At 38.4% G+C, this 22,560-nt stretch overlaps 1 protein-coding gene across 2 annotated transcripts in view; it reads right to left on the bottom strand.

Annotated features, from left to right (window-relative positions):
- Window positions 1-212: 212 nt before the first annotated feature.
- Window positions 213-22,560, bottom strand: part of gabrg2 (gamma-aminobutyric acid type A receptor subunit gamma2) — a 56,123-nt gene continuing 33,775 nt past the window's right edge. Inside the window, exons 7-10 of one of the 2 annotated variants that reach the window (XM_034206644.1) lie at window positions 10,127-10,279; window positions 7,747-7,952; window positions 6,227-6,250; window positions 213-3,791 (exon numbers count right to left, since the gene is read on the bottom strand). In XM_034206644.1, the coding sequence (XP_034062535.1) occupies window positions 3,510-3,791; window positions 6,227-6,250; window positions 7,747-7,952; window positions 10,127-10,279 (665 nt within the window). In that variant the 3' untranslated portion in view covers window positions 213-3,509. The remainder of the gene's footprint in view (window positions 3,792-6,226; window positions 6,251-7,746; window positions 7,953-10,126; window positions 10,280-22,560) is intronic. The other variant, XM_034206645.1, reaches the window with a different exon arrangement.

The raw sequence follows: 22,560 nt of genomic DNA, 5'->3' as shown, positions 1-22,560 counted from the left end.
AAAGTTGCTCCACCTAAACAGTTAAATGTTTCCAACACATTGATAAATCAATAATAATTCAATAAAATAGTATACAACTATTACTTTAAGTACATTGGCTAATATTTCTACACCTTTAGCAACATATGACTTTAAAATAAATACTTGTCTGTGCGTAATATTACTTATCAAACAAGAGTACCCAAACATAATAATGAACTTATGCACACTGATAAATGCAACCATTTTATTGTAAAATTTCACAGCTATGTGCAATTTCCTTATGAAAAGGATTTTTTTCCAGTACATGTATAGCATATTATGCAGACCCTAACATAATTGATCAGTGCCCCTTTTATACAATACTCAAATATACATAAATGGCAAACAACAAACATAATGTATGTATGAGGATCATATGAAATGTATGCTGTTCTTGGATAGCTTGAGCTCTGTAATACCAGTGCATATTATTTTGTTTTCTGCAGTTTGACAAAATACATAACAATAGAAAATATCTACATGTGCTGTTCACATAAATGTCTCATGTGTGGGTCCAGACATAAATAAAAGTACTTTGTCAAATGTACAGTGTAATAAAAGTCCATTTCAATGCAGGCAAAAGACTGCAACCAGATGAAACATTGAATTAGTCCAAAATCTGAACACATATCCAACATGCACACTACTGAATATAACAGTGTCTCCCATACTCCTTTATACCTCTGCTTTTACAGTAGAGTGCACAAACAATAATGAACAGAAATGAAATAAGCTTTTAACATCATGGAGAAGTAAAATAGCATAAAGTATGTTGTTTTTTTGCACCACTGTTCAAACACAAGACATGCTTGGTTATTTACAAACCCAGCAATCTAATAAAGTCTGAGTCAGTCTGAGTCAGAAATGTTTAGCTGTTCACCCTGATACAACATGTATTTCTTATCAATCTGGTCTACATTCAAATAATTGTACTCATGCTTTTGGTTGTGTAACGTTTTCAAAAAAGAACAAAAAAACATACAATAATAATGTGTTCAATGGTGTGTTCAACTTTCATCGTATAGCATTTCCTTCACGAAAACACTCACTTTCAGCACATGTTTTTTTTTCCATTTCTTCAAGGCATTAAAAGTGGATTCACAAATGATATTTCATTTTGATATTCTCTATTGCATGTGTGTCACTTTGGCACTTGATAAGATGTAATCACTCTTTTACACTTCTTTAAACTACAGAACACAGATGATGACCAGTCTAAATTGCTATTGACACACTTGTGTCTCTAAAGATGTGAGAGATAGAGTATGTGCACACTGAAGACAGACTACTAAGTGGCAGCTTCGGAACACAACTGGACTACCGTTAAATACAAAAGGGAAGAAACTTCAGGAAATATGAGATAATCTGATAATAAATGCATATGGAAGTATCATCACTGATACTTTATTAAATATGGCAAATATGACCAATGACCTTGTGAAAGTTGTACAAAGTGGAAATAACCAATAGTCACTGAGACAATGTTCTTCTCTTCTGGTGGCTTGGGAACGTTTTTTTGTGTTTCCCCCCCCCCTGAAAATATTCAAGTCTACTACTCAGAAGCTGCAAAACAGGTTATGTTGCAACTCACTAATTTAACAGATATAACAGTTTGACAGGCCCTTGTGAGAGTAGTGTACATCAATCACAACATAGAAAACACAAGATAAATAAGCTCAAGCTCCATTGACACATCAAACAAAAATGCATCTTTGATATAAATGACAGCATTCTATGTTCTTTTTTTACAGGGACTATATGAACATAACATACTTTTTTTTCTCTCGATAAAATAAATAAATAAATACAATAAAGGGATAAATAAATAAATACCCCGTTACCCCCAAGTATTCTACATGGTCAGTCCAGCATAATACAATAGGTATAATATACTGTAGGATGATATACTGTAACAATGCTGAAATTACAAAATATATTCCCTTTTACAAAATCCCAAGGGCTTGACAAGTGTTTTCTTCCATTAATAATATATGTACATAAACAATGTGATTTACACCCATTCCTTGACAAATCATACTGAAGTACTGTCTCCATTTGTTGCATACTGGTGTCTATCAAAAATTGTAATCTGTAGGGTTTGTAATTAATGTGTGTTACATGTTCATCGTGACATTTACTTTTCAGATGCTTTCACTGTGTTCTCCGCTCTCTTCACACACTATGGCATTCAGAGCTAATTTAAATGGAAAAAATACAAAAACAAGGAAATTATGCCCAGCCAGTAAATCAGTTTCCTCACTATGTAGTCATTTACATTCTCAACGTGTTTCTTCTCAAAGAGACAGGAAGTTAGATGCTTGATAATAAGGCTTGCACATCTCTTTCAACACAAGATGCTTTTTTCCCCCTTGAACAAAGCTCATTAGTTGATTTCATATAACATTTGTGTTGTATTTTGATATTCGTTTCAATCAGTTTGAATTTATATTTGAAACATCTGGTAATGTAGATGCCATTAACACTGTTGTTTTTATAAGAAAACTTGTTTCAGTTTAGGTGTCTTGTAAAAGCTTGCGTAACCAAAAAACAACAGGAGTGTGTCATTGTGTATATGCACGCTTTTAAAAGCAAATATAGGAGAGGAAGAGAGGTCAGGGTTGTCAATACTGTTAGCTAATAGCTGTGAGGAAAATGACTAAACAAGCTGTCTGGCCTGTACGCAGAGATGATTCCACAAATTAAAAAGGATAAATCGGGCACATTTTTATAATTTCATTTTCCAATTTTCCTAGAAAATAGTATAATTCAATCTTGAATGATAATAAACAGTGCTTTTTTTTATATTTCCATAGCCAACAATAGAAGACCATAAAATATGTTGATTTTTGGCCTGAAAGGTGCATGCAATAAATGTAAACCACTATGTAATAGTAAAATATATACAGTGTCTGTACAGTTGAGCATTGTCCATAAACAGCATTGTCTTTCTCTGACCGCACCTGAAAAATGCAATGTTTAATTGTGCCAACACTAAAGCTAAACAAACTAAAAATAAATTAGCATCACTGTCTAAAATAGCTCTATTAAAGTGCTTTAGATTGTGTGATATAGTAGGTTAAGTGAAAGGAAATGATGAAATTAATGTCATTTAGATTTTTCTGATGAGTGTTTGCTGTCAACTCAATTTCTATTTATTTGAATTGCTTTATACATAAGGAAATTATTTATCAATTAGCAATTAGCTAAAGTTTAACTGAGAATTAATGAATGAAAAGAAAAAATAACTAAACATAATTGGTCACACAATCTACAAACCTCCTCATACCAGTTAAATGTAATGCTACAACTTTTGCAATGTGTGTTAACGTTTTCAAATAAAATAAAATTCAGCGGGATCAAATGTATGGATATAAAGGAAATGCATTGTATCGTTTTAGTGGGTCCCCTCCTTCATATTGTCCCTTGCTGGCACATAGCTTATGTAGAATGTAATGAGCTGTATGATAGGGCTGGGCACACACCCAGGCCTAGAGATAGAGATATGACACCCAGTAGACCAGGTTAAATAGACCAAATGCAGTGGGGAAGAAGATGCGTGCATACGAGTCTATCTTTGCGACGTGGATGTGCAACCTGCCGTGCCGCCAGGCTCCGGAGCGGCAGTCCTCGAAACAGCAGAAGAAGCTGGTGCAGTCCTTCCCGTCCAGGCACTCGTAACCGTACTCTTCGTCTCGCTCCTGCATGTGCGTGGCGTTGTTCATCTGGATGGCTGTGGCCGAGCGGGGGCGGATGTCAACCGTGGGTTTCTGCTTTTAACAGGACAAAAGGACAGAGTTAGTTAGCTATACCAGAGCCCCAGCATGCCGTAGCAAAGACCTCACTGACATTACATGGGATCTCGTTTGAGCTGCCATTTTTTGGGTCGCTTGCTTCAGTTTAACTTTAGTCAGTGAAATGCAAATTTCACCTTCACTCGCCAATGGACCCTTTTAATGCCAAGAAAACTCAAATTGACTCGTAGCTACCAACTGTGGTTGCATTAGTGAGGATTATAGTGACACCTTTGCCTGGGGATAAATTGGGCGCTGACCAAGTTATAAAATGTTTAGCACAGTAGTTCATATTTCTTTATTTTGCAGATATATAAAGCTAGTGCCAGTGCCCCTCAATTTCATGTTGATTCTGACCATGACATCTAAAAGTGCAGTGAAAACACTGTAGCAAACACACGAGTGCCTCACTTATTCCATGTAGAAAAAACTAATTGAATGCTCAGTGACTGAACAACAGTCATCATTTGGACCTGTATTGATTTTGTAAGCATTGTTTTTTTCTGAAATGTTTTATTAGGATATATTGTTAATGGCTTATGATGCATCATAAAGCTAAGCTTGGGGAGGAGCATGCGTTGGCAGATGTTCAGCACACAGCTCAATCATTCTCTAGCCCACTCTCACTGTCACCAAATCCCAACATAATTAAACCCCTTTTCAAACTGTGCTCACCACTCACTGGAGGGCACATGCTATTTATTTGTGAAGATTCCCAAAATAGGACAGTGACATCAGTGAGTACGTGGTCCATTATACAGTGAGACAATTAGCATGCAAACGCACTGTTTTCATCATCTTTTATCTTGAAATGCCACCTTTGCACAAATTGGAATACTGGCTTTATGGCAGATGAAATACTCTCCCCCCCTTTGGCAGAGGTTATTTTACCTTGCTGATATATAATATCAAGACACAGCGATTCAAGCACACTCCAAAGCTGAACTTCTGAAGAATTGCACATTACTTCCGATCAAAAAAAGTGCCAGTAGCTGTCATTTAAATGTTCTTTATGCTTATTCGTTTAACATAGGAACACAAAGCTATAAAAAAGACTTTGCTAGAACTCGCAATATGTTTTACAATTTATATGTATGCTCTGTGTCAATCTGTTCTTTTTTAATTGCTTAATACAGTACATCACAAAAGTGATGTTTTTTCTATCTACAATAGACATGCTTGCTGAAATAATACAAAAAATGGTCATTGCAGTTTTAGTTTGAACATAACACTATCTGCTGTGCACATGCATCCTCAAACAAGCTATAAATACATTAATTTAATTAAGCTGTTCATCCCCACAATTATAATCTTGCCCAGCACTAGTGCACAAACCTGCGGTCCCTTTGAAAACGATACATAACCACAAACAAAACAACATACGGGTTAGTTTCAGCCTATTTGTCCTTAATTATTAATGGGCAGTGTGTTGAGGTGGGGATAAGCAAAAAAGAAAAAGGTTATGACTCAGTTCTCAAGGGGATTGGTTGCACTTGAGGAAGCGCAGAAGGAGCATTAACAGCATCCTGCCGCATGGCCTGGTCAAGCTGGGCTGTGTCGGTGTTAGCAAAAACAAAATAAAAGAACAACAAAGAAACAACACAGTGGCATTGGCAACTTTAACTGGCTGAAATTAGACAACCTCTCATAGAAGGCAGACGGCGGAAACATTCATTAGAGGAGGATGCCCTTGTTATCTAGCCTAAGTTAAATATGTAATGGTTGTAGACTCATGTCTTTGCTGGAAATCCAACTGATAATATTATTCCCCCGAGTAAAATATCTGAGGACCACTATGTGAAAAATATAATCTTGTCTTGTGTGTTAGGTTAAATGTAGACCTTTGATTGCTCCCACCCTACACACTTTATAGGTGTTTAAAGATTAGCATGTGTTAATGTTCTGAATGGACCTCCAAATCTAATTTGACTCAGCACAGAGCAGGGGGTTATCTGTTTCAGTCTGTTAAGGCTCTGCTGACTCTGTAGGAAGCGTCAGGTTGAGAAGCCCAACAAACACGCAGGTATAGATTTACTGGCAAGAGAAGGGAAAGGACAGGAAGCTTTTGTAGCGGCTGCTGGGTCACTGTGGTTACAACAACAACAACAACAACAAAGAGTGAGACAGGACAGAGGGAGCCAGAATGAGTCCACACTGGACCTGTATTTAACATTCCTCTGGATGCTTATTTTCATTTTAAAAATGGAATAAGTACGTCTGGCTGGCTGCCTCCGCACTGTGCACTGCAGAGCGCCCCTTTTAATGTACTGTATGTACAGTTAGAATGCAGGTAGATACAGAGGGAATAGAGAGAGGCGTATCTGCTGTGTAACAGACAGAAAAGGCAGTGAGATGCTGGGGGCTCAAAGAGCCAACATGCAGCAGACACATGCAGTCAGACACAGGCAATATACCTTTGAGGAAAAGAGCCGGAGGAGCTTTTGTCCAGACAGGATACAAAGAATATGTGAAATTGAAAGAGAGAAAACAAAGAAGTCATGTGAACAGAGGACACAAAAAACATAAACGATAAAATGAGAAATATACACAGGATAATGTGTGAAACTTACAATCACTCTATTGTCTAAATCAATAATGAAAAGAGAATAAATATACAGTAGAGGGACAAACATGTTACAATTAGACGGGAAACATGTATCTCACATGATTACGCCAGCATTACCTTCGGAGAAATATTACAGATACAAAACTATAATAAAGTGTTCAAATACTCCTTGTGCTTGTGACATCATTACGTTTAAATTCGCCTTACATAGCAGCTCGTTGACAAATTTGGTTTGTGACATTTAACAGGCGTTGTGGTAACATATGCTGGTAATATAAGAACATTAAAACAAATTAAATCACATCTGCTTAACAGAACAAAGAGAAACATTTAATGTATTTACATTTCCTCGATGACCTGTTCTTTCGAATGCACTTTAACAATTCATGAACAACAAAATAATTTCAGTAAAATACCTCCTTCTTATAGCATACTTCCTCCGTACTGCATTTTAACCAGTGAATACCTGTAAAAGCGCCTCTGAGATGGCAGACTGGCAAACACCTTCCACTTCATTACTCATTAATTCGTCCATTGGACAGTTTCAACATGTGCACATCCTTAGTTGCAGAGGCTGAAACTAGAGTGCTCCACTTTCCCCAACATTCCAGTTCAATACTGCGGTGTACCCGAGCACATCATACTTAGAGGTTTAAGATTTTATATCTTCCAAGTCCTTAGAAAAGTCATAACTTCAAAAAGAGATTTTAGTAATCCTAAACATTTTCTGACTTAAAACACTAAACGTTGTGCCATTAAGTAGACTTCAAGAAGTAGACTTAAAACAATTGTCATGCAGACATTCATATGTAGAACCATAAGCCACCTCTAGCTGATTAGGGTCAACTGCTGGTCTTGCTGTTGAGGGTTAGCGTTCTCAGCTCATATGGCGAGGGATCATGGCTCTCCAACATAGCTGCCATGATCGCTTGAGGGATTTAAAAGCTCACTTGACTACTACTCTCCTGTCACGTGACATTGGTCTAAATTACAACTGTAACTGATATATGGTGGATCAGGAAAAGGATGGAGCTGCACGCCTCGATCATTGAGTAATTTGTGGGCTGGCCCCTTGGGAATGTGCTCCCTTAGGAAATCAGTTTTTCTCTTTTTCCCGAAGGCTTAATCCATGTGCTGCTATAAAGTGTGTGGGGGGGTGGACAGATGCAGGACTTGACTTTTCACCTAAATAAAGGATACTGCTGTAAACACTGCAAATATATAACACACAGGATTAACCTCAAAACATGGTAAATACATTAAAATCACTTGTCTGTAGCTACATTGGGAAATTGAGCAATGTTTCTGTCACACTGAAACCTAAAGAAAAAAAATCCTCACTTGAATTACTTTTAGAAATAAACTCACCGGGTTTCTCTTCTTCCTGTCCTTTTTGGCGCTCTGCTTCCTGTTGCTGACAAAGTAGTGCAGCGTGCCATACTCTATAAGTGCGGCGAAGACGAAAATAAAGCAGACTGACACAAACAGGTCCATGGCCGTCACATAGGAAACTTTCGGAAGGGATTTCCTGGCTATGGTACTCAGCGTGGTCATAGTCAGCACCGTGGTGATGCCTGATAATGAGATTGAAGACAAGAGAGAAAAATTAAATCAGCTCTGAATCAAGAAACATTAGAAATGTATTAATGAATGATACTGTACTCTTTTTGCACTGCTACATAGAGCGCAATGGTTTGTCATATTCACAAGTTGCTTTCCTTTTTCTTATATAACAGTGAATGCAGTGCTTTATTTGATTGTGTCTAATCTGCAAACAGAAGCCTGATATATTTTGTATATTATAATGTTAAAAAATGCAATACAATTACATAATATACATAACATTTATACACGCATTTTCGGTCATGATATTTTAATTGTTTTTAAAGATATGATTGAATACATGTCACAATAAGGATATTCTCCTCAAAATAGTGTCATAAAGGAAGTCATCTGAAACTGGGAATAGATGTTTTTTAATATTTTGCATTGATTGCATCCTTTTTGGTTCAGTGTGTTAATACATTTTATAATTCATTCATCAATGTTCTCATACCTTTTTCAGCCCAATAACCCATTAATGTACCTTAATGTACCTTAAGGTACCTTCTAAATGTAGAAGGTACATTTTACATGTTGGAAAATATAACAATTGCTGAATTAGAATTACAGCCTCATTCAAATTGAACTGAGTTGCATATGTGAAACTCCTTGTGATGAAAGCTGTCAGATCTAAGATTAATTAGAAAAAGTCATGCTAGAGGTTATCAACCAACTGATTATATAACTATATATATTATAAATATATATATACATAAATAAAAGAGGATAAATGTTGGCTTTTGAACTGAAAGCTCTTGCTGTTGTTGCTCCATGCGGATGGAGTGAGCAGCTGTTTTTACTGTCCCTATGATCCACATACTTTACTGGTTTAGCTGCCATTGACCACCACACTGACATACAACAATTCTTTATCCACCATCTGGTTACGCTCTCCCATTTTACCCGCTCTATTAGTCTCTAATGATGATGTAGTTCTAGGCTGGGTTATGGCACCTGACTAGTAAATGCGTTTATAAGTAAGCTGATACACCAGACTGGAGACAGCACACACACCACACAAGCCGAACACCAGCAAACAAGCATTAACAACGCAGCCTCTTTCCTTTTTAAATCGACCATACTTGATGATTTATGTCTAAATGTAACACTGAGTGAAAGACATCAGTCTGCGTCATGATTAACATTGCAGTATTGTGAGTGAATTTATATATTTCTGGTTGGCATTGAAGGATTAAGAAGTATGTCATCTGCATTAATCCGTTCCTAACCACCTGGCTTCCTGTACCTCCGACTTCATCTTTCAAAGGAAATTAAGATTTGTGACTCTTGGTACAATTTTAGCAATGATTTGATGTTGTTATTATTTCAGCCGGAAATCATGTCAGGAGCTGCATTAGCAGGAGGAACACAAAACAACCTATTTTGAGATGGATTAATGATGAACAAAGTGAGGATCATAGTGGGATAGAATATGGGCTTCTGCCTGCAGGGATTGCTTTACATTCAGTTATGCTCGCTAATGATCACATCACATTGACTTGAGGTCAGGGTTTAGAGCCTTAGGGGGCCGAAAGATAAGCTGACGAAGGAATATGTATGTTACTGCACCATGAGTGAACTTCTGAGGATGTCCACTGGATGCCAAGGGCAAGTTCAAAGCTGACAAATATCCTTCACATCCTCAGTCTTGCCCACTTTTTCATTCAGTGTCCACTTATTGCATTCAGTGAAGAGGCCACCTGCATCATTATTGTGCTGAGGCTGCATCTCTGCAACTTCCCTGCTGTACTGCATAATTAATGCCTCATTAGGGCATGCATGAAAACATATGTGCCAGGATAGGCTCTTCTAATCAAGATGGACTAGATTCCTAAGCAGCTGCCCTGTCTCAGAGGGGGTAGAGAGGAGGAAGATGAAAAGGAGAGATCAGCAGGAAGCAGGAAACTTAAGCCGACTTATTTTTTGTATTTTGGTGTTGTATGACCACCACAGGGTGCTAGTTGTGTTTCACAGCAGAGAGTAATCAGGGCTAGGCTGCCTAATGAACCTCAATGCAGCATAAGTGCGTTCGGGAAATGTAAAATTCTGTTTTAAAATGTGTTCTGCTAACTGACTTTTACATGATTCCAGCATGTACAACACATGGTTGACAGCTTGCAGCAAAACAGGTTTACTTTATATTTACCCAATGATGTCCTGGCAGGTACTGCGTCCTTGTTGATCCAGAATGAGACCCATGAGAGGACAACAATGAGGGTGCATGGGATGTAGGTCTGAATGGTGAAGTATCCCATTCTTCTGCTCAGGTCAAAGAAAACGGTCAGCACCACATAGTCACCTTGAGAGAGAGAAATAACAGGAGAGAAAATTGATAAATGAAGGGCATGTGTGACCAAACATAAGGGATAGAAGGTTTAAATGCAGGATATACATACAGTGCAAACACTGCATAGTAATTAGCCGTGAGTATTAATGTTCACAGTCCATAGTAGAAAATACAAATTATCAAAAATGTAATGCACTGAGAAAGTCAGTGGCCCATTCACTTCCTGAAAAAAAATTCTGTCAACACAGAAACACCGAGCTAAGCTAAAACAAACTGCTAAGTGAGGGCTGATCAATGCGTAATGTTGTGTAACCAAAAACTCCACAGCATGTTTGCCCAGGGCAACTGGAGATCTTAAATGAAACAGAGTGTTTCAGAGAGCCAGAGCAGGACTTGCTTGAATACACACACACACACACACACACACACACACACACACACACACACACACACACACACACACACACACACACACACACACACACACACACACACACACACACACACACACACACACACACACACACACACACACACACACACACACACTCACACTCACTCACACTCACACTCACACTCACACTCACACTCACACACCCTCGTCTCCTGCCAGTAGTTAGCTTGAGCATGAACACTAGCATCCAGCTGATGATGAGCCCTCCCTGGGCTTGGCTGTCTGACCCCAGCAGATGTTCGGTGTTAAGAGGTTGAGGTTAGCTGAGTCCAGATAGCCCTAACCCTGACAATACGGATCATTCAGCCTGACTGTTTAAAATGCATTCTAATCATGAATGCGTGCACCTTCTTGTGCCACATGCAGACACAGTGTGCTTTCAAAACACTTGCAAGGAGAGGGAAATAAACAAGAACCAAACAGGAGAATTGACATGTACAAGAACAAACGCACAATTCCAGTCCTGACAGCTTGACAATGCAGAAAAGCCTGCCAATAGTTACTGTCCTCTAAAGTGGTGTGCCCATGTACCTGCCTGTCTGTTTCCCTTTAATGGCAGCGTACTGCTGGCCTCCAGCTAAGTCAGTTGTCTGCTAATTGATTAACATCAGACTGTTAACAGTGTCGGAAACCTCCGCTGGCCTCTCAGTGCGGCACGTAACCTGCAGGGGGCAAACCTACTCTCGCCATGTATTGGATGTGTGTGTGTGTGTGTGTGTGTGTATAGGCACCCACCGCACGCAGAGTAGTCACTGCAGCTGTGGATTCAACAGCTGGCTAATAATCGTCCTCATGCGCACAATACTGCCGTTTATTGAAAAACAGCCAACATCTGTGTGTTTTTGTGTTAATCAGCGACAGAGAGGGAAAGAGATGAGACTGTCAGTGTTTATTATGTCTTTGAACATGTTCACTCCGTGTGTGTGTGTGTGAGCGAGTTCTCGTAGTGTCTGGAGAAGGACGAAGTATTTGTGATTCATCCCACCCAGCACCTCTGTTCACCCACCCATGCATAGCATCATTAAATAAAGTGCAATAACCCCAGCAGCAGAACCATAACTGTTCATATCGCCATGTGTGTTTTCTGCTGATGCAGGCAGGTGCATAGTGAATTACTATGAAGGGCCGTGTAGGCCAAAATTCAAACTCCCCTCGCACACACACTACTGAAAACATCTGGCCTTGCACACACACTACTGAAATACTCTCACATTCACTACTGAACACCTCACACACACACTACTGAAAACATCTGGCCTTGCACACACACTACTGAAATCCTCTCACATTCACTACTGAACACCTCACACACACACTACTGAAAACATCTGGCCTTGCACACATACTACTGAAATCCTCACACACACACTACTGAAAACATCTGGCCTTGCACACATACTACTGAAATACTCTCACATTCACTACTGAACAACTCACACACACGCTACTGAAAATTAACGTCATACACACACTATTGAAATCCTCTCACATTCATTACTGAACACCTCGCACACACACTACTGAAAATTAACCTCACACACACACTACTGAAAAACATTTTACTGAAAGGTTCTCAGTAGGGAATGTGCATGTGTTTCACCTATGTGTGTGTGAGGGGATTCTTGATGTAACGGAAGTCATTCTAATGTAACGGAAGTCATTCTAATGTAACGGAAGTCATCTGCTCGTGGTCTCTTTGCTAGCCCCGTTAGCTTCATTAGCTCCAGGCTGCTACTCGGACGTGTTTGTTGTGTTGATGCCTGGTGGAGTATTCTTCATTGAAATATCGCACTTATCTTATGGCTCTGCGGTTCAAACAGACCGTCTATGAATGCAGTTTATTCGGTAAGTGAAATTCAAGCACTTTATTTCTTACTTGTCTTTTTATTCAGCTAACAAGCGAGACGAAGCTACATCTGTGCTAACGATGCTATCCATAGCATACAAGTTAAAACATAATGGAGAAGTGTAAAACATTAAGAAGGATTATACTGTAAAACATAAGGCTTCTCGGTGAGGTTGGTAAAATAAGGTCATGCTTGTACATTAGTTAGTTTGCTAGTTAGTTAACTGTATGTATTGTTATTGTTAATTTAAAATAGCTATGCTCGACGATGCAGACAGCTAGCGTCACATTAGTGTTGAAGAGCAGAGTATGAGATTAACCTCACTATAAGATCTGTGTATCTGAACAATATGAATCTCACATTTCCAGTTGGTTCCAGAAATAACGTTGACGTAGATATTGCAATATGGTTTGTTGAGCTGGAGTTGATTGTTGAAGCTTACTGGTTAACGTTCATCATATTAAACGAACGAACCCAAACGTTGTTGTTTTTATTAATATTATTACCAATACTTACTTAGCATTTTATTATCATTACACTGGAGAAACCGACTTATTGTGGCAGCAGAACGTGAACATGTAACTTAATGCCTGCATTTGAGGACGAAAAATAGCTCAGTCAATGCTTTAGGGACAAGGAAATGATTTGTTTAAATATTAGATATGACGTTATGTGTGCTTCTGTGACAATGAAGCTTATTCATTGCATTACATTTGTTGAAGATGTTTGTCTTTTACCCTTACGTGTGTGTGGGCTTTGATATCCAGCACTTTTTTTTAAGGATAACAAAAAGATTATCACATGACGTTTGCATATAAAAAAAAGTCTGTGACCAACACATTGTTACTTTACATATACATCTGTTTGTTTAAAGTTTCCAGGTGATGCAGACAGACCAGAGGATGCTGACCACGAGAGACAGACCTATTCCTAACATCAGTGAACTTCAGCATGGACTCAAAGGTACAAAGACTCCTTTCATACTGTACAAAGAATCGAGAAACGTTCTGGTTTAAATAGATAAAGTAACAACTATAATCAGCTTTCACATTTCAATGTATTTAAGGCAATTATTATTTTACATTGTGAGAATTGCTACCATTTGTCTCTACATATTGTCTGTAAAAGACGTGGTAAAAGTGGTTCTTGCAGTGAGACAACCGAGCAGTTGAATATTATTTAATAAGATATGTTAATGTTGATTAACTGCAGACTGTTCATTCATAATCTGATTATCTTTGTAGTACAAAGTGATGAATTAAAAAAACACATTAAAATTAAAAAAATACATTATTTCTACAGCCGCTAAATAAACAAACCTCTTTCATAAATAACACACTTGCTCTGCAATAATGTCATATGTTTCTTGTCATTTCTGTTAGGAAAGGACATACCTGAAGGACACAACTGCCTCACCGTTTTCTCAGAGGGGCAAGAAGAAAATGAAAAGCTGATTTCAGATTAAAGACCAATACAGGACATTCACTAAGAAACTACACTTTTATTGTGAACACAAAGTCAAACAGGACCATCATTTGTTTGTGACAGCTGAGCCCAGTATGTGCTCACAGATGCAGTTGGGGGGTTTCTTCATCAGGCCTGGGCCTCCTCCCAGAGAAAGTCCTCTCCAGCCAAACCCACAGACAGGACATCCGTCATGCTGAGGATATCCACACTGTGAATATGAGGGGGAAATGTGTGTCATAAATGCTTTAGACAATAAGAAATATGAAGTTAACTGTAAGGAATGGCTCATTCTTTTTTAAATAGACAAAACTATTACTGTATTTCAATATCTCATGTCTGAAAGTTTAATTTAAAAGAAGAAGAGGCCCCAAAAATAAAGATTGGTATATCAATAAATGTAGTTGATTTTGTCTTTTTAATTGTTTAAAGTAGATAGAACTGGTACTTAAGAGTTTGAATACAGTCTGGTTGCGGAGGAGGCACACAGGTAAGAGCATATAGCTACCATCACATGTAACTAAGCTTGACTTGAATTTATTAAAATTAAGTAACAGCAACAAATCAATAACAAATCATGCAAAAATGTGAATCTTTGCTGGATCCACTGTTGAATTTACCACATATTGTATGTTTTAGAAACCTTAAGGCATTTATAGATTTGTATGCAAGTAACATCCCAAAACTCAATACCTTAGATTATTATTGAAAGTTTTGTTGACTCACTTTGGGGTCCTTTTTATTTTAGAATCGTTTTTCATGAGACAGTCAATTTAAATATTTGTACTATGCCATATTCACATTCATTTGTAACACACACGTAAGGGTAAAAGACAAACATCTTCAACAAATGTAATGCAATGAATAAGCTTCATTGTCACAGAAGCACACATAACGTCATATCTAATATTTAAACAAATCATTTCCTTGTCCCTAAAGCATTGACTGAGCTATTTTTCGTCCTCAAATGCAGGCATTAAGTTACATGTTCACGTTCTGCTGCCACAATAAGTCGGTTTCTCCAGTGTAATGATAATAAAATGCTAAGTAAGTATTGGTAATAATATTAATAAAAACAACAACGTTTGGGTTCGTTCGTTTAATATGATGAACGTTAACCAGTAAGCTTCAACAATCAACTCCAGCTCAACAAACCATATTGCAATATCTACGTCAACGTTATTTCTGGAACCAACTGGAAATGTGAGATTCATATTTTTCAGATACACAGATCTTATAGTGAGGTTAATCTCATACTCTGCTCTTCAACACTAATGTGACGCTAGCTGTCTGCATCGTCGAGCATAGCTATTTTAAATTAACAATAACAATGCAGTTACCTAACTAGCAAACTAACTAATGTACAAGCATGACCTTATTTTACCAACCTCACCGAGAAGCCGTATGTTTTACAGTATAATCCTTCTTAATGTTTTACACTTCTCTATTATGTTTTAACTTGTATGCTACGGATAGCATCGTTAGCACAGATGTAGCTTCGTCTCGCTTGTTAGCTGAATAAAAAGACAAGTAAGAAATAAAGTGCTTGAATTTCACTTACCGAATAAACTGCATTCATAGACGGTCTGTTTGAACCGCAGAGCCATAAGATAAGTGCGATATTTCAATGAAGAATACTCCACCAGGCATCAACACAAAAAACACGTCCGAGTAGCAGCCTGGAGCTAATGAAGCTAACGGGGCTAGCAAAGAGACCACGAGCAGATGACTTCCGTTACATTAGAATGACTTCCGTTACATTAGAATGACTTCCGTTACATCAAGAATCCCCTCACACACACATAGGTGAAACACATGCACATTCCCTACTGAGAACCTTTCAGTAAAATGCTTTTCAGGAGTGTGTGTGTGTGAGGTGTTCAGTAGTGAATGTGAGAGGATTTCAGTAGTGTGTGTGTGAGGCTTAATTTTCAGTAGTGTGTGTGTGTGAGGTGTTCAGTAGTGAATGTGAGAGGATTTCAGTAGTGTGTGTGCAAGGCCAGATGTTTTCAGTAGTGTGTGTGTGAGGTGTTCAGTAGTGAATGTGAGAGGATTTCAGTAGTGTGTGTGCAAGGCCAGATGTTTTCAGTAGTGTGTGTGTGAGGCTTAATTTTCAGTAGTGTGTGTGTGAGGTGTTCAGTAGTGAATGTGAGAGGATTTCAATAGTGTGTGTGTGAGGCTTAATTTTCAGTAGTGTGTGTGTGTGAGGTGTTCAGTAGTGAATGTGAGAGTATTTCAGTAGTGTGTGTGCAAGGCCAGATGTTTTCAGTAGTGTGTGTGTGAGGTGAGTTTGAATTTTGGCCTACACGGCCCCTCATAAATTACAGTGTGCCGCCTTGGTTTGTACGAGTACGGAAAACACAAGCATGCTTCTCTCAGGGATCTCGCAGCCCACTATTTTGTTTTTATTAACATTACATTAGCGAGGGCCCAAAACTGAGACCCCTGACAGCTGAGAAACTGCCTGTTAATACACTTATTCCAGCTCGGTCAGCAGCACAAAGCCTTCTTCACATTTCCTCAAATCCTTAATGGTAATGGGACTTCCACCACAGGGGTGAGGTCGGATGGTGAAACACCCTCCTGCCGTAGCCTACGCCTCTCTCAGTCCATTTTCTAGTTTCATTACAGGCCACAGCCCCTGCCAGGAAGACTCTTTGAGGATGTGTTATCGACCTCTGCCCTCCTGTCTGGCAGGCTGATGTATCTGTTTTGGCCCTGCCATTAGGAATCTGTAACGTATCAGTTTGTTAATGACTTCCTGATTACACTAAAACAAAATGGTTTCCAGTTCCCTTCCTGGTTTAACTGCACGGGAGAGCAGGTCGGTAAATGATCCAGACAAGTAGTCCCACAACAATTAGTGTGAACATGTTACATTACAGTTTGTTTGTATGGTTATTTTTACAAGATTGCCTGCTGGAGTGAATTTTTAAATACATTTCTGATTGTGTTTTCGGCCACCTTTTACATTATTCGAATGGAACATAATAAAAAGATATACAATCCTGGTGAAAACTGACGCAGTCTTTGTTTCAGGGTGTTGCAGTATGTGCTCATTGCCACTGCTAAGAGATATGTTAATACCCTTCACATAGGAGCTTCAAATATTAATACAATTTATAAAAGCATATTATGGAGCTAGCAACTCTGAACAATATATACTGTTTCCTGTTAAATAAGAGTTGAACAAATAAAAGTTGAATCTGATTGTTATTGCTTCAAACTTAACTTTTCTTGACATGTGTACATTTTGTTCAAGTAGCACTTTGTGTGTGTGTGTGTGTGTGTGTGTGTGTGTGTGTGTGTGTGTGTGTGTGTGTGTGTGTGTGTGTGTGTGTGTGTGTGTGTGTGTGTGTGTGTGTGTGGGTCAGTGTGTTGAAAGGTCGCTGTTTATTTCTCATAGGACTGCAGCTGGAATACCAAAGCATCCACGCCTTCGTGCCGGCTTTCCTCATAATGGGAGGCCTCAAACTAACCTCAGATAGAAGTCCCCATCTGTCAACGCCAGCAGATGAGGGCGTGTTCGCAAGAGTGGTCACACATCTTCACAAGGTCTATAGAAAGCTCTCTCTACAAACAACGTTACCACTGAACTGAGATGTACCTTACTGTTTGTGGATGAACGAGGATTATAAAGAAGCTTTCATACATGAGATGCCACAGTATGATCTTACTGTAGTTTGCTTCTATCCATCAATGCCCACATCTTCTGTGATCCTACAGACAGCTTCAGTCATTACTCCTTCAATTCTACAAGTTCATTTCTCTGTTAAGGCTTCTCATTCAGCGTCTTATCTAGGGTTGCAAAGAGGCGGATCATTTCCGGTACATTTCCATGGGAAGTTAAGCTTGGGAATTTTCCATGGGAATAATGGGAATTTATGGGAACTAACTGGGAATTGAGGGTAATGTAATCAAATTGTATCATATCCAAGCATAAATATAAACATTTTGTTTTGTCATAAGAAAACATCCATACAAAATTATACAATAATTTTTTTTCATTGAAGAACAAAAACATGAATGTTGAGTTAAATACTACTTCTAGAAATGATCTGTGCATGTGATGGACAGTGCCTATAGGGGGTGTGGTCTCAATAGCCATGCAGTAAGCAGTGTGCTATGTGCATGTGATTGAGGATTGGCATGGATATTCAAGTGTTCTTGAATGGCATCTGTTTGTTTTAGTCAGATAGATTATGCTAACATATACTTTCCCCAACTATATTTAAGTTCCATATGAAGAGCCAACCTTCAATTTAGAAAATTCCCAGTTTATTCCCATACATTCCCGTTTATTCCCATAAATTCCCGTTTATTCCCAAAGATTCCCGTTAATTCTCATGGAAAGTTTCCATCTTTGAAAATTCCTGGAATTTTGTAACCATAGTCTTATCTTTCTACTTTGTTATTCAAATTCCTAAATGTTCACATTTCTCAAATCCTATAATTTATCTCTATAATTACATCACTTTCTATTCAATCTGCTTCTTTTGTGTTTATCATTTGTGAATTAAAAATGCTGATGACACCGGGGTGAAAAATCAATTATGCAGACAACAGCTCGAAACTAGTGTTTGCATTACGATATGGTTTGAAGTATTTTTAGGATCACATATTTCCTCTGCAAAAGCGATTTGCTACAAGCTGATGTAATCTACAAAAAGCAATACAAACTTGGCGGGGATGATCATTCATCACAAAACAGTGTTGCTTTGTTATTAAAAGCCGCAGAGACAACACACTCAAAATGATTACAGAGACACACAGCAGTAAGTCCCTTGTACTCTAGAGAAAATACACAACATTGTGTTTTATTATTATTATTATTATTATTATAATGCAGAAATTGTTATAACATTCTGTATTTGACAGGAGAGTAATGAACCTGAGAGAACCAATGTTGATCCGATGGGGCTATACATTATTGCACAATCGCCACAGGGGAGTTCATCGGAAGGAAATGGGTTAATTCAGGATTGAAAAAAAGAAAAAAACCTGTCACTTGGGAATATCATTCTGCTGGCGGCTAGGCTGTAAATTGGTGTGGATATGGATGGGCAGGAGAGACCTGAGGCACATGCTGGCCTTCCAATGAAGGGAGACGAAGCAGACACATTGCAGAGCGGCTGACAGCCTGTCTCACTGAGCTCCTCTCCTGTCAAGGGTCATCTATATCAGAGGTGACAGCGGATGTAATTGTGCATGTGTGTCTGTGTGTCAAATACAGAAGCTTTGCTATCGACCATGGTCATGCCATGGCTGGGCTTCCGTAGGGTCAACAATACTTACAGAGGATGTTAACTCACCACTTTCTATGACACGACTAGGGGCAATATGCCAGTGATTAACTAGTCACTATTTTTTATTTATTTTTTGTCTCCACAGGCTGCTGCAGCTATTCCAGCCTGTTGGCGGGTGGCAAGATGATGTCAGAGGAAAAAATGCTCAATATTGTCTCGGTGAGTAACTGTGGGAACACAGCAGCATGATTAAACCACAGACCACAGAGTCTGCCGAGTTTGATTGCCTTGTTGTTAATGTTCTGTTGAATGTGACACAGAAAGATGATTATCCCTCTCTCAGACGCACTAATGGCTCTCAAATTATAAGGCAGTTAATAGGATTTATGACAGGTTGTCAGAAACTGTTTTCCTTGCCATTATTTTAAGAGTTTAGTAGACTATGGAAAAGTTAGAAAACCACGTTTCAAATTGAAAACGTTAAAAGGTGCCACTTTATGGCCCAATTTCAATTGTAATTTACTGATGCCTAAATTGAAATGGCCCTTGAGAGGAAAAAGGTTCCCCACCCCTGGTTTAGACCAAGACCATGGAACTGTCCAATCCCCGGTCCAGCTACGACTACCATCCAACAAAAACACCATGCTTTGTGATGTAACATCCTATTTCAGGCCACAAACAATTCTTGTTTATTTCTTGTCCTCACCTAAGCTGTTTTACTTGTTAACAGAAGTTTCAAGACAACATCATTAGTGAGTTTATTTCCACCCCGTTGGATAATTAAAAAAACGAGGCAAACGCATTCACAAGCTTTTTCAGTCTGTGTTCCAGCTTACCTTGTCTAAAAATTGCTTCATTATTTATTATTCACACGCTGAGGAGAGATGCTATTCACACTGGTTACATAAGCTCCAAGTTCTAAGAATCCACTCTCACCATCTATTCTCGCCATGTTTAATATATCTCCTCTTTTTCAGACCCATTTTCTGTTCCAACTATTTTGGCTGGGTGAGAGGAGTCTCTGAACAGTCACGTCAATGATAACTTGACCTATTTTAGCTTATTTAACAAGTACAGATAAGCTGCCTACAATTAAGATGGAATGCAGCTAAGTAAAAGTTAGGAGAGGAGAATGTAGTGCAGTGTGTGATCATCACAAATGTCCTGATAAACACAGAAGACAAAACGCTTTCTAGGGGCCTCTTGGTAGTTAATATGTTAAGATGAGCAATCGAAGGAGAAGGATGGACAATATTTGCAATGGTTTTCAGTATTGAAGGATGAACATTAATTTGTTTGGAATACAAATAAGTAGTGCTAACTACTTAGCTTACATTATAATAATCACACTTTCTCAGTTGAAAAGCCAGTAGAGTTCTAAATAGATAATCAAAGGGCTAGAATGTCACGCGTTGGCTAACTATATATTGTTTTTTGTAATAACTGAGTATCTATCATTTGCCACCATCTATCATGCTTGAAACACATTCTCACGTGCCTCTCACATGCACCTTTAAGAATCACAACAACAGTATATAAACTTTGTGATTGAATGCTGTGATGTTCAGAAACAGTTGAACTGTTAATCAGATAAATCATACAGTAACATCAACTTTGTCCAATTTCATTATAATGCTACTTTAATTAATCAGAAATGCTGTCAGATTAAAAAAGGAATGTACAATTACAAGATATCTCTGGGGTGATTTTCCAGTCCTGATTTTCCATACTGTAATGGTCTTTACAATAGCAACAATGTAATTTAAATCTAAATTTGATAGATGAGCTCAGACAAACGCTATGAGCCAAGACAATCAGTCCCCACTTCTCTGCCATCGCTTAGTGCTATTAAAGATTATATTTTTGGACCTTTGTTTTTTAAGCTTTGAAATCAAATTAATCATATTCAACTAAAATAATGATTTTCCGCAAACTACAGCACTGACGCAGGCCTGTGCATATTCAGACTATGTTTTATTTTAAACACCTCAATAATAAAAAAGCTTTTCCAAAAGAGCACTCTCAGAAAAACACAGTCATGTACACTTAAATAAATAAGCCTTATAAACAAATGTACTGCTTTTTTCTTAAATTCATTCATGCATGATACTAGATATCAAGCATGAATATTAACAATGCATCTCCAACTAATATTAGATTACATGAAATGCCTTGTCCAAATAGGCCTCAGATGTATTAGCATAACATGCACACATAAAATGCTATTTTAAAAGAACATATAGTTATGGAATCTGCAGAGTTGTAATATCACAATAAAACATGTTGGTTAAGTGCTTGCTAATGTGAAAGGTGATGTGTTGTACGTTGTCATTATGTTTAACGGGAAACAGCGTTTTTTTATTGGATTACTAAAATTCATTCTCTTATGCCATAACACACCAGACAAAGGATGTTCCACAACTACTCTCTCCATTGTTCTTATGGCTAATTACTTTGAAACCTTGGGTTGCAGAATATTACGTAAGGCCAATAAGCTGAGTGAGAACAGTATCTGGGATCAAACTTTATTATAATTGATTGAGCACTGAGGAATTGGCCCAGCAACAATTACTGCTCCACTGAGTGGTATCAACTTTGAGCACATGTAGCCTCTAAACCAGCTCTGTACGTCTCAACAGAGTACCAAGAAGAGGCTGTTTATTTTGCAAGGGCATGCAGAAGCGTGAATGAAGAAGAAGATGGACCTTTATTAATCCCAGAGGGGGAAATTCAGTTTCCACTCTGCCATACACGCACATGCCTTTTTTATACAGGTACACACAGTACACACTTTTTACATCATGCACATACACACACAGCTTTATGCACACATGCAGGTCAGAGCGGAAGCAGCCAGTCTAGCCGGTGCCAGTGAGCATTTGGGGGTTTGGTGCCTTGCTCAAGGGCACTTCGGCAGTGGCCCAGGAGGTGAACTGGCCCCTCTCCAGAACCAGTCAACACTCTGTATTTTTTGGTCTGATCGGGACGTGAACCGGCGACCCTTCGGTCCAAAGCCCAATCCCCTACAGACTGAACCACTGCCGCCACGGCAAAATTATTGGCACTTTGACCAATAATACTGTATACTTTCTAAGAGCTACCAGTCCTGCTACTAGGCTTACTACATTGTTTTCAGTGGTGGAATGTATTTCTGAGTACATTTCTGAGCAATACTGAAGCACTTTGTGAGGCAGCTGTGATTAACCTAAGCATATTTGTCATGCTTCAAAAGAAGATGTGTTTTTTTTTATTTGACTTATCCATTATTTCACAGCTATACTG

This window comes from Gymnodraco acuticeps, unplaced genomic scaffold, assembly GCF_902827175.1.
Source record: "Gymnodraco acuticeps unplaced genomic scaffold, fGymAcu1.1, whole genome shotgun sequence".
NCBI classification, from domain to species: Eukaryota; Metazoa; Chordata; class Actinopteri; order Perciformes; family Bathydraconidae; genus Gymnodraco; species Gymnodraco acuticeps.
Note: the sequence above shows the minus strand (reverse complement) of the source record. Positions and strands in the feature narration are given on the sequence as shown.